This window comes from Apium graveolens, chromosome 8 (assembly GCF_009905375.1).
Source record: "Apium graveolens cultivar Ventura chromosome 8, ASM990537v1, whole genome shotgun sequence".
NCBI classification, from domain to species: domain Eukaryota; kingdom Viridiplantae; phylum Streptophyta; class Magnoliopsida; order Apiales; family Apiaceae; genus Apium; species Apium graveolens.
Genome location: NC_133654.1, coordinates 265,822,206 through 265,834,648, shown reverse-complemented (window position 1 = coordinate 265,834,648; position 12,443 = coordinate 265,822,206). Strand labels below are relative to the sequence as shown.

General features: G+C 33.8%; 1 protein-coding gene and 1 non-coding gene across 2 annotated transcripts; both read left to right on the top strand.

The window, feature by feature from the left end:
• The first annotated feature begins 75 nt into the window (after positions 1 to 75).
• LOC141680946 (ABC transporter B family member 15-like) lies at positions 76 to 4,587 on the top strand. The gene is made up of 7 exons (XM_074487021.1): positions 76 to 276; positions 379 to 433; positions 569 to 753; positions 995 to 1,452; positions 1,565 to 2,105; positions 2,184 to 4,138; positions 4,212 to 4,587. Exons 1-7 carry the CDS (start codon positions 76 to 78, stop codon positions 4,585 to 4,587), a joined length of 3,771 nt encoding a protein of 1,256 aa, XP_074343122.1.
• A 1,668-nt stretch (positions 4,588 to 6,255) lies between these two features.
• LOC141681901 (small nucleolar RNA snoR137) lies at positions 6,256 to 6,405 on the top strand. The gene has a single exon (XR_012559320.1). It is a non-coding gene; the product is annotated as a small nucleolar RNA snoR137 (small nucleolar RNA).
• Positions 6,406 to 12,443: the final 6,038 nt, after the last annotated feature.

The following is a 12,443-nucleotide window of genomic DNA, read 5'->3' as shown; positions in this document are numbered from 1 at the left end:
ATTACTAGAGTCTGCCTCCCTAGATGATCTGGTAATAGTACTCCTGCATAGAATTTTTCGATACGATAGAGCAAAATGTCTATGGAGGGTAAAGGCAGTGGTGGTGGTGGAATCTTTAGCTATGCAGATGGTATAGACAAAGTGCTTATGTTTCTTGGTATTTTGGGTAGCATTGGAGATGGCTTGATGTCTCCTCTTACAATGGTTGCTCTAGCTGGCGCGATAGACCAGTACGCGGTTTCTGGCCCTTCTTTGCCTAATGAGACTGTCGACAAGGTATGAGTTTCTGTAGCAAAGCTAAAATTGATTTGATTGTGCATGGTACTGATTTCAGTAACCTTGTTTAACTGGTTTGTTTTGTTCTTTTCTTTCATGTAGTACTCGCTACGAATCTTCTACATTGCTATCTTGGTTGGAGTATCTGCATTTGTTGGTAAGCCTGGTTAATGCTAAGGACATAGTTCAGAACTATAGGAACATTAATGAAAACGGTTACTTAAAATTGTGATTTCGTGGACTAATTTGAGGATCTTTTTGTTATCTGATCATGTATTTATGTGTTATACAGAAGGACTTTGTTGGACAAGAACTGCAGAGAGGCAGGCATCTAGAATGAGAATGGAATATTTGAGATCAGTCCTCAGACAAGAAGTAGGATTCTTTGATAACAAAGATGCTTCATCGACAACTTTCAACGTTGTGTCTACTATGTCCACAGATGCTCATTTAATCCAAGATGTTATAGCAGAGAAGGTTTTTCTCATCTGATATAGACTTGTTACTTATTTTGTTAGAATAATATAAGATCCTGAAAAGGGACATTCTCTAACACCTTGAGGTTTTAGAGTAACATGTTCCTTGACATGGTATTAGAGCTCAGGCTGGTAAAGGAAACCTGTGTTCTTTTTTTGAACGGCCCTTTCCAGGATCTTATATTATTCTAACATAATCTTTTTTTGAACGATATCTAACTCATTATGTCTCTCATTTGCAGATACCGAATGGTCTGGCTCAACTTACAGCAATGGTGTCAGGTGTATTAGTTGCCTTCCTATTATCATGGCGACTAGCATTAGCTTGTTTGCCATTTGCAATCGGATTTGTTGTTCCAGGTGTAGGATTCGGGAAGTTAATGATGAATATGGCTATCAAGGGGAGGGAGGCTTATGGAGTTGCAGGTGGAATTGCAGAACAGGCAATCTCATCTATTCGAACTGTTTATTCCTATGTGGGGGAACACCAAACACTGGACAGATTCAGCCATGAACTTCAGAAAAGCACAGATATCGGTATAAAGCAAGGATTAGCTAAAGGTCTCTTGATAGGTAGCATGGGAATGGTGTTTGTTGCTTGGGCTTTTGTAGCGTGGGTCGGAAGCATTTTAGTTCTTGAGAAAGGAGAGACTGGTGGCCGTGTGTTTGTTGCAGGCATCTCCATTATTCTTGGAGGAATGTAAGTTTACTGTAATTTCTTATCATTGTATTAGTTCCTTCCACAGTGCGCGCACACACTGACAGAGGCTTATCAGGGTATAACAAGTTAAAGAGTATCATGAAATTTGCAGGGCCTTGATGGGTGCTCTTCCAAATCTCTCATTCATTGCTGAGGCAATGGCAGCAGCTACCAGAATGTCTGAGATGATTACACGAAAACCTGAAATAGACTCTGAGGATAGCGATGGAAAAGTTTTAGAAAATGTAAATGGGAATATCGAGTTCAAGGAGGTTTATTTTTCATATCCATCAAGACCAGATACTCTAATTCTTGATGGACTTAACCTCAAGGTTAAATCTGGAAAGACTGTTGGTCTTGTTGGAGGTAGTGGTTCTGGGAAGTCTACGATCATTGCTCTACTTGAAAGATTCTATGACCCTTCCAAAGGAGACATCTTTCTTGATGGACATAAAATTAAAAAACTTCAGCTCAAATGGTTAAGATCCCAGATGGGGTTTGTTAATCAAGAGCCAGTGCTATTTGCAACATCAATCAAGGAGAATATACTTTTTGGGAATGAAGAAGCTTCAATGGAGCTTGTCAAAACTGCAGCAGAGGCTGCCAATGCACATGAATTTATTGAACAACTACCAAATGGTTATGAAACTCAGGTGAGTTACAATTTACGTTACAGCTATACTTATCTTTTCACACACACTGGTTTTGATGAAGTTCCCATGATTGTTTAGGTGGGACAATATGGGGTTCAATTATCTGGAGGACAAAAGCAAAGAATTGCGATAGCAAGAGCAATGCTTAAAGATCCTAAGATTCTTCTACTTGACGAAGCTACAAGTGCTCTTGATGCAGAATCTGAGAAAGTTGTGCAAGAAGCCCTCGATCAGGCTTCAGTTGGTAGGACAACATTGATCATTGCTCATCGTCTCACTACAATACGAAAGGCTGATGTGATTGTAGTTCTGCAATCAGGGAAAGTGGTTGAATCAGGTTCTCATGACACATTGATGCAATCAAATGGTGGTGAAGGTGGCGCCTACTTTAATATGGTGCAGCTGCAGCAATCATCAAAGCAGAATATCGCCTCTACTAGTTTTAACCGCGGAACACATGGAAGAACATCCAACACTCCATCTCCAAGGACGCCTGTTAGTGTGAGATCAAGCTGGAATAATAGCCCTGCTTCCCCCTTCAGCCCAGAAATAAGCATGAGTATGGCTCATCCTGTCCAAACATATACTTATCGCGATAGTGATAATGAGAATGAGACTTTAGAGTTTTCTTCGCAACCTAGTCCATCCCTATGGCATTTACTGAAAATGAATGCACCTGAGTGGAAGAAAGCCTTGCTTGGTTGTATAGGATCTATAGGCTTTGGGGCGATTCAGCCAGTCCATGCTTATTGTTTGGGATCAGTAGTGTCTGTATTCTTCATCACCGACAACGATTCTAAGGTAAAATCAGAGACCAGATTCTATGCTATTATTTTCACAAATTTGGGAGTTCTTAGTTTCTTCGCCAATCTACTCCAACACTACAATTTTGCAATCATGGGAGAACGTTTAACCAAGAGAGTGCGAGAGAAAATGCTTAAAAATGTGTTAACCTTTGAGATTGGATGGTTTGATCAAGACGAGAACACAAGTGCAGCTGTATGTGCTAGGCTTGCCACTGAAGCAAACATGGTTAGAGCCCTAGTTGGAGATCGCATGTCACTGCTGCTTCAGGTCATTACAAGTGCTTCCCTGGCCTTTTTATTTGCCTTGATACTTGCATGGAGAATCGCCATTGTGATGATAGCTGTACAGCCTCTGGTCATCGCAAGCTTTTACTCAAAGAGTGTTCTAATGAAGAGTATGTCTGGAAAGGCACAAAAAGCACAAAATGAAGGAAATCAGCTTGCAAGTGAAGCAGTTGTTAATCACAGAACCATCACAGCATTTTCTTCTCAAGAAAGAATTTTAGGACTTTTTGAAACTACACTTACAGGCCCCAAAAAGGAGAGCATTAAACAGTCATGGCTTTCGGGTTTAGGCCTATGTACCTCACAGTTTTTAACAACTGCTAGCATAGCTATGACATTTTGGTATGGAGGAAGGCTTATAAACCAGAAACTGGTAATTTCAGATCACCTGTTTCAAGTTTTCTTCATCCTAATGAGCACCGGTAAGAACATAGCAGATGCAGGAAGCATGAGTTCAGATTTGGCAAGAGGTAAGAATGCTATTAGATCAGTTTTTGCAATCCTAGAAAGGAGAAGTGAGATTGAACCTGAGGACTCCGAAGGGCTCAAAGTTACAAACACGCTTAAAGGCTGCATAGAATTAAAGAACGTGTTCTTTGCATATCCTTCAAGGCCCGAACAACTGATTTTTCAAGGCTTAAGCCTCACAATAGAAGCTGGAAAAACATTGGCACTTGTTGGACAAAGTGGTTCAGGCAAATCAACTGTCATTGGCTTGGTTGAGAGATTCTACGACCCTTTGAAGGGATCAGTACTAATTGACGAACAAGACATCAAGAGCTACAACTTGCGAAGTTTAAGGTCACATATTGCATTGGTCAGCCAAGAACCTACTCTTTTTGCAGGAACAATTCGTGAAAACATCGTCTATGGAAAAGAAAAGATCACGGAATCAGAGATCACAGAGGCCGCTAAGCTTGCAAATGCTCATGACTTCATAAGGTATGTTACATCAACTTATGCACCTCAATGACATACTTAAACTAACAATGCATTAACTGAAAATGCAATGCAGTACAATGAAAGATGGATACGAGACTTACTGTGGACAACGAGGAGTCCAGCTCTCCGGAGGGCAAAAACAAAGAATAGCACTTGCTCGAGCAATACTAAAAAACCCGTCCATCCTTCTGTTAGATGAAGCGACTAGTGCACTTGACAGTTTATCCGAGAATCTAGTACAAGAAGCACTGGAGAAAATGATGGTTGGCCGGACTTGTGTAGTCGTTGCACATCGACTGTCAACGATACAGAAATCAGACACCATTGCAGTGGTAAAAGATGGGAAGGTAGTTGAACAAGGATCACATTCTCAACTACTGGACAGGGGAGAACAAGGGTCATATTTTTCCTTGATAAAGCTCCAGAGAGGCCAATCTCCTGTTAGATGAATCAACATTTAAAGGAAACATGTACTATGAATCCTACATTCCCATCATCTTACATGTAAAATATATGCAATTCTTGTGCAAATGACCAGAAATTTTGCTGGAAAACAAATATTTGATTCTTTGAAGACTCGTCAGAATCAGCCATTATTAGCATTAGTAAAACACTTTCACATCAATCTAAGAACAATGAAAAACTCTATTACTTAGAGCAAGTTCAACGTCTTAGTTGAAACCTTAAATATAATATAAAATATTATGTCCTAGTAATTTAGGACATATTTATCAATGTGCTTTATTCTCCTTATATATTTAATATTTTATTATTAAAAATTTACTTTCATCATTAAAGTACAATATATAGTAGAGATACCATAATATATAATAAAATATAAAATAGGCAAAGAGAGAGATGACTAAAAATAGGGTTCAAACATGTTGTTAGTGATATAAGGCATCACTAGCACATTGTTGGATCAAATTTTTTTGTTATATGTCTTAAATTTCAATTTATGACGCATCTCTTGGACTTACTATTAGCAGGAAAAAAAACTCGATAACTTGCCTTATCAAATATCAAATTTGTTGTGTCAGTAATAAAAATAAAGATAAATAATATATATATATATATATATATTTTTTAAGTTTTTACTTGTCGAGACTTAAGTTAATAAGTTATGAAATATAAATTTGAATCTATTTTGTATCTATTTTCTGTAAATGTTATATATAAAATATTACTGTATGATATATATATATATATATATATATATATTCATATAATTTTGATAGATTTATTTGAATATTTATTTATTTCGTGTACTTTCGTTTCGTGTCATGTACCATAAACCCAAAACTGGTACTAAATTCATAAGTTTACTTTCGTGTTCGTGTAATTTCGTGTTCGTGTACCAAAAATATCAAACCAAACCCGTTATTTTCGTATCGTTTTCGTGTCGTATTATCTGTTGTGTACGAAATTGACGGCTCTGGAAGAAATAAACGAAGACTCGCTATTTAAGCCGGGCTTCACTGCATAAACTAGGCTTCAATACTGAATCTGGCAAAAATTCACTTTTGGGCTTTAGTTTAAGCCCAAATTAATCTCAATATTCGGCCCATTTTCACGCCCAACCTGTTCTAAACCCTATAAACTCAGGTCTTTAAAACCCTAACACCCACCTCAACATCTTAACAACTGCTTCTCTCTAACTCATACGAATCTCTCTCTCTCTCTCTGTTAAATCTCTCTCGCCCCCTTCCTCTCTCTCGCTCTCTTTATTAAATATTTCTCTCTCTGTTAATCTCTCTCTCTCCCCTTCCTCTCTCTTGCTATCTGTGTTAAATCTCTCTCTCTCTCCCTCTCCCTGTTAATCTCTCTCTTCCCCAACCTCTCTCTCTCTTGCTCTCTGTATAAAATCTCTCTCTCTCTCTGTTTATAGATGTATAAACACTTGTTGCTTTTGATAGGCGTTGCGTTCATCGGTCCCCGACGGACGCGTCAACGAAAGCATAAATCAAAATTTTCACATCTCAATTTATTCACCATCCATTTCAGCAATTTACAGAATCACACATTTGTAATTTGCACATTGGCTGGTTTAATCTGTGATATATTTGTAACTAACCAAGATTACTAATTAAATCGTTAATTTGATGATTAATTAAGTTGTTGCTTCATTATGGTGAACTATCTCAAATACTAATGAGATTTGTTCAAGTTTCCCGAAGCATATAAAAATTGTTTAAACTAATAAGCCAGTTTTTAACAGCGTGATGATTTATTCAATTGCATTGCGTTACCTGTCTACTGGTATATCTCGAAAATTATTATGATTTTATTTTCATAAAATATATATAAATTAAGACAAAATTCTTTTAATTTGTAGATGAGCAAAAGAAATGATTAAAATAGTATATTGAATTGTATGGGTTCAACTTTTCGTTATTGTTCTAGAAAGTAGAAATCGGCATTATTCGGTAAAACATGATTTTGGTGATTAATCGGATATTTTTAATAAAATTGAAAAATATATTATTTATTAAACTAAATATGTTAAATTATAAAAGAAGAGTAATGATTAATGAGATTATAAAATTGGTGATTTTTAGAATATAGCTCTTGGGTATAAATGTAACCATATATCGAATTGATTGAAAGCATTTGATAAATTGAAACGCTAGAAAATTATAGATGATAGGAAAATATATCGAATTTTATAGATGTAGTAATTTATTGAATTAGTGAAAAACATTAATTAATAAGTGACCCGTGTTTTGTAACTCGGTTTCTTTGTCAATCAGACTGAACTTTTTCCGGGTTAACACCAAGGCCCAAGAATGAAGGGGTCATTTGGTTCGAAAAGTAGTACGGGTTGGAATCAGGAATCGGGTTAAGGTGTTATGGGGTTGTTATTATATATGATATCATGTATTTGGTTGAGTGCTGTAATGAATATTTTAGATTTAAATTATTAATTTTAATTAATTTAAATATTATTTTAATTATCATTTTAATAATTTTAGTTCATTAAATTATTTTTGTATTAAACATTTACATTTGATTGCTTAAATAAAGTTCAAATACTATAAATAAAATTGATTCCTCATACCCATCTTATCAAAAACTCATATCTTGTGGGTATGACTTATGAGGAATGGGTTTGGAGAAAAAAATTCTGAATCAAACATCAGGTATGGGGTTGAAATGAACGAAACTCATACCTGATATCTGAATGCCTCTAACCAAATGACCCCGAATTTATTTAGGTGGTGCCAGTTGTACATATATTATATATAGGCTGTCACAACTAGAGCCCGGAAATTTTGAACATGACTTGATAATAGTAATGTAAACGAGCCAAACTGTTCAAGTTGATAACGACATGTAAATGACACAAAAATTATGGATTTGGATTTAACATTTTTGATAAACGAACACAAAAATACACTGACATAAAATAAACCAATTAATTTATTGTTAATTTCGGATTTACCCTTGAGTACACGATAAAAGTACACGTAATAAATAAATATTTAAATAAATTTATCATAATTATATATATATATATGTATATTATAATAATAATTTACATATATATTTTTACAAAAAAAGAGATTCAAAATAAATTAAAATTAAAATTTCATAAGCTTGAGTTTTTATGTTGGTAAAAACAATTAATATTTAAACATATATTGTGTATAGCTTTATTTTAATTATTAATGTTAAATTACACGAATGACGACATGAAAAGTACACAAAATAATGGTACACGAATACGAAAGGAATATTTACCGGTTCGAGTTTGAGTTATGCGTTAATGACACGAAACACGATAGTACATAAAATGAACAAATTGTCAGCTCCATTAACAACACAAGTAAGAAGCACCAATCTAAACACTAAACCAAGCGCAACCCCGAAATTAAAAGTCTCACATAATAACAATTTTTAATAGCAATCCTAAATTAACCTGTTAACAACTAATTCCAAGGATAGGATAAGGGAAAGAACAATGGTTGAGAAAGAAAGCTAACACACTCTGAAAAAGATATGTATATGATTAAACAATCAAACAAGAAGATGAATTTGGTATCACGGACATTAAGGACTTGTTCTTTTTAAAGAATGTAGCAGCTTAAAGTTTGATCTCTTTTGGGGTGCCCACAAAGGTAGTATATATGATATTATTTTCTACACATGGATGCTTATTTAAAGCAAATACCACTTGATCAAATTGATTGTTATTCGTGCGGGGTGCTACGCTCATGCCACTATTGCACAAGTGGTAGTTAGGTTAAACGGGGGGTTTCTTTTTCAAGAAGTCAACTTTCATTTGTAAGAAAATGGTCTAAATCACACACGCCTGACTTCGTCATTGAAAATCCTGATAGTGGTGTAAGAATCAGAAAAATCACTCAAAATGCATGTCTCTACCATTCTTTTTTATCTCAAATTGAACCAAAAAAAGTGGAACAAACTCTTCATGATGTTGACTGGATTATAGCAATGCAAGAGGAGTTTAATGAATTTGAAAGAAATAAAGTCTGGATTCTTGTGCCAAAACTAAAGAACGGATCAATTATTGGTGCAAATGTTCATGGAACTATTTTTGCATGCAACGATCAAATTGATTCACACAGTTCTACTAGCATCCTATTTTTTAAAGTGGAACAGAGATAAATAGTTGTATTAAGAAGTGATGATGGCATGATTCCGTTGTCCAGAACATGTGTAGCTGTTTCGTTTGATTCTTATTTATATGTGGACATTGTTTTGTTTGTTGATGGGAAACTTCTTGTAACACTATGGGGTTTCATGCTCGTAAAGCTGGGCTTTTAATAAAGACCTTCAAAAGTCTCTCGGTAACAGTCCACTGGAAAGTATTGTATTATCAATCCAACAAGGATGTGAATGAAGGCTGATACAGTGGTCTTGGATTGAGGCCTTAATGATGATTAGTTTGTGTTGTTTAAATTATTGTATGCTTTTTTATAACGGAACTTTTGTTCCTGAATCATGAGTATGTAGTAGGGAATCTGCCTTGTAAACTTATTGGGAAAAATATTAAGTTGATCACTCATTTTATCCAAATATATCAAGTATGTCATTACTTTTCAGTTTGACTCAATTCGATCATTAATTTAAAAATTTATATCAAATAAATCATATGTCAGTGACTAAATCGATATTTTAACTTTTTAATAAATAAATTTATATAAATTTTCAAATTAGTAACCAAATTGAGTCAAAGTAATGACCTGTTTGATACATTTGGATGAAATGAGTGATCAGTTTGATATTTTTTCCCCAAACTTAATTAGCTATGATTTGCCTTGCAGCAATTTGCAGTGTGTTTGTAATTTTTAAGATAATGAGATATCCGGGTAAATAAATAAGAGTTTTCTTTATAAGAATTTCAAGTATACTGGAACCTAACAAAAGAGATCATTGGCATGGAAAATAAATCGTTAATTGTCTTTTGAGTAATATGATAAAGAATTTTACGAATGCATTTGATCAGTGGAAACAATCTGATTAGTTTTTCCAACAATCCAACCATAGTGATGTGGTTCACATTTGTTCAAGGTAGTAATATTTTGTTTAAAATAGTAATGTCGATGAGAGGCTCACACGAGTTGAATAATAAGAATGCTAAAATTTTGATGGTTATACCCTGCACAACGCATATTTGAGTAGATTTTTTTTTGTTGATCACGCTAGCTGCTGACCCTTTAACTTTAATATTTAGAGACCTTAAGCCCATAAAATCAACATTCAAGCATAAATTGTTATCCTTCATGGATTTCTACCTCTAAGTCTGGAAGAAGAAGATGTAGATGGTATAAATATTATGGCTTCACTTAACGCAAAATATTTCTCATATATAAATTTTTTTACGTGTGTTTACGTTGTTACAATTTGATAGATACTGAAATAATGCTCATTATATATACCTCAATTTAAGTAACTTCATATACATGAGTTCTGATTCGGCACCCACATTACACAACACATAATTGTAAGAAGAATAATTTTCACATTCTTCAAAAACACCAATTAATGGATTTGTTATGATGATACACCCTCCATGATTTGATTCGGGGGACATCATTTTGCAAATTAAGAGTTTTGCAATGGCCGACCATCAGATTCCTCAATGAACTTGTTTGAGTCGACCTGTACCTAGATTTTTGTGACTATACTAGATCTGCTTTGAAATTTAAAGGCACAATTTATACATTCGATAATATAATTGTTAAGACAAATGGAACAATCTCTTTTGTAAATGGGACATGCCCTATATGAATGAGATAAACAATAAAACGGTCTCAATTAATCTGCAGAATATAAATTACTGAAATATAAATACAGTAATACGGAAAATAAACAATACCGAACACCAAGAGTTTTCACTTGGTTCGACCCGTAATCCTAGTATATGGCCTACATCCAAGTCCCCATTCAACTAGCAAAGGGAATGTATTATATTAACTTCAATAAAATAACTTACAATCTTTTTTTTATTACAAATGAATATCTCCGAAAGAACCATTTCCCTTAGCACACTAACTACCTAGCATTACTGCTATGACCTAGCCCGTTGGCTACCCTGGCTAATCATCTGAAATGAAACCCTTGCCAAAACCCGGCACAAGTTAATATAAATACACGCAATGTAGAAAGATAAATAATTACAACTCAAACTATCTTCTTGTCGACTGGATATTCAATATATAGAACAAGAAAAGTTTTTTCAGAAAGTATATGGATAAATCATGAAGAGTATTAGTTTTAAATCTGAAAACATGAGTTGTATTTATAAGCAAGTAATCTAACGAATTTTATTTTCAAACAAGTAATAAGATAAGGTTGTTGAAAGAGATTGTTTGATTTTTTTTTTGAATAATTCTGATAAGATATTTGTTAACTAGTTTGAAAAAAATAAGCCTTTATAAAGATAAGTATTGAATCATTCAAATAGATTTATCATGAAAGGGTTTGTTTGAGATAGAATAGGAAGTAAATATCCAGTCAAACTAGCATACAACAAACCCTATCATTTATATACTCCTAGAAGGTGTTTGATCAATCTGCATTGTCTCAGATTAATGTTATTTTGTTCTCGGTTGTTTGTCTAAAAAAGAAAAAAAATCATCAGAAACCTATGTATCAACAAGCATGTTATTTAAGTGCGGTCACAAAGCTACGGGAATCAATATTGAGCATCTTCTTGAACTAGGATATGTATCTTCTGTATATGAGCAAGCACAATAACAGAGCATAGGCACATCTCTATAATTTCAGCACGACGGATATCCATGATTTGTGAAACTTAGAAGCGTCTTAATACACATAAAAAAAATTAAGATTGAAAAATCTTGGCAATACTATGATATATAACTGATAGCATAAGGAAAATTGAAGAAGAAACCACACAAATATGGTTTACTTTTTGCATATAGATATTTGATCTTGTGCAATGTATCTGCAACTAAGCATGTCCGACCTGACTTTTGCAACAGTTACCTTGTTTGGAAAAAAAATGGTACTGTAATATGTTAGAATTCGGTCATAACAAACATTTCTTCTAATTTATTGATTTTCCATTCTAATATACTCCATTTATTTACAAACTGAACTCTTAATTTAGTAAGTGGAGTTTCTGATTTCATCGTTGCAGGTTTCTGTTTGTAACTCATTTCATACTTATCAGCCAAACTAAACACTGTATACTCGACATGACTGTTTTAATTTTGTTCGATATCTCCAGAGATATAATTTCTAAACCCGACTTCTAGAACTAAAGCAATGTATTATATATGAGAAATATTTGCAATAAATTAGATATCGATCCTCGATAATGTAATGAAATACTGCATTAATGGAAACGATCGTGTCTGGAGCATGAAATTCGAAGATCTTGTTGCTGATACTAAAGAAAGAACTGCAGAAAGTAGTTCTAACAACAGCTTGCTTGATTTACATTGTATTTCTGACTAGGCATTAAAAATTATCTTCTTGGAAATAAAATTATCCCCAAGAAGTATATAATTAATAATCAACTATAGTATAAAAATATTGTCAGAGAGCAAAGAGAGATAATGTTTTTATTTACTTATCCTCTTTACAGTTTGTACTAGTGATGCAGAGGGAAGGTAATAATAACAATTTGGTCATTATTGTTTAAATTAATCAATATAATTGATAAATTAATATTACTTTTACATATTTTTTTAAATTAAAACTGGTATGGAGTAAAATTTTAAAATATAAGCAAAATATTAATATTACTCCAAAAAATTACTAAAGATACAAAATTAATTCTTAAAATATTTAGAAAATATCACGTTTTAGA

What these genes read in the sequence shown, in the direction of transcription:
- LOC141680946 (XM_074487021.1), top strand. Translation starts at nt 76, where the DNA reads ATGTCTATGGAGGGTAAAGGCAGTGGTGGTGGTGGAATCTTTAGCTAT. An exon ending in CAAATGGTTATGAAACTCAG is followed by an intron (nt 2,106 to 2,183) that starts GTGAGTTACAAT and finishes ATGATTGTTTAG; the next exon opens with GTGGGACAATATGGGGTTCA. An exon ending in AATGCTCATGACTTCATAAG is followed by an intron (nt 4,139 to 4,211) that starts GTATGTTACATC and finishes AATGCAATGCAG; the next exon opens with TACAATGAAAGATGGATACG.